General features: G+C 50.9%; 1 protein-coding gene across 1 annotated transcript in view; it reads right to left on the bottom strand.

The window, feature by feature from the left end:
• LOC119589210 (zinc finger SWIM domain-containing protein 4-like) overlaps positions 1-275 on the bottom strand; it is a gene marked incomplete at its 5' end in the record, with an annotated part of 30,678 nt that overhangs the window by 20,356 nt on the left and 10,047 nt on the right. The window contains 1 exon segment of the mRNA XM_037937810.1: positions 35-178. Within this exon segment, the coding sequence (XP_037793738.1) occupies positions 35-178 (144 nt within the window).

Here is a 275-nt window from a genome sequence, read left to right as displayed (position 1 = left end):
CGAACAACAGAAACGAACACCCGGGGAAACTTACCTTGAATATGGTTGATGGGGTGACTGTGCTGCAGGATCTGGTCTGCGAGTTTCTGTGCAGTGGGAAGAACCTCCGTGTGGTGTTCGCTAATGAGATACTGTACCATTTTTTGTAGCTGCTGTCTGTCCATCTGCAGAAGGGTCTCTGTGGGCGAGAGAAGGAAAGGAGTAGTGGTGTGAGTGCGGGGGACACAAACCAGAACACACGACGTCTTCGCACAGAGATAGCCTAGTAGTGTTCA

This window comes from Penaeus monodon, chromosome 25 (genome assembly GCF_015228065.2).
Source record: "Penaeus monodon isolate SGIC_2016 chromosome 25, NSTDA_Pmon_1, whole genome shotgun sequence".
In the NCBI taxonomy this organism is placed as follows: Eukaryota; Metazoa; Arthropoda; class Malacostraca; order Decapoda; family Penaeidae; genus Penaeus; species Penaeus monodon.
This window is presented reverse-complemented; position numbering and strand designations above follow the sequence as displayed.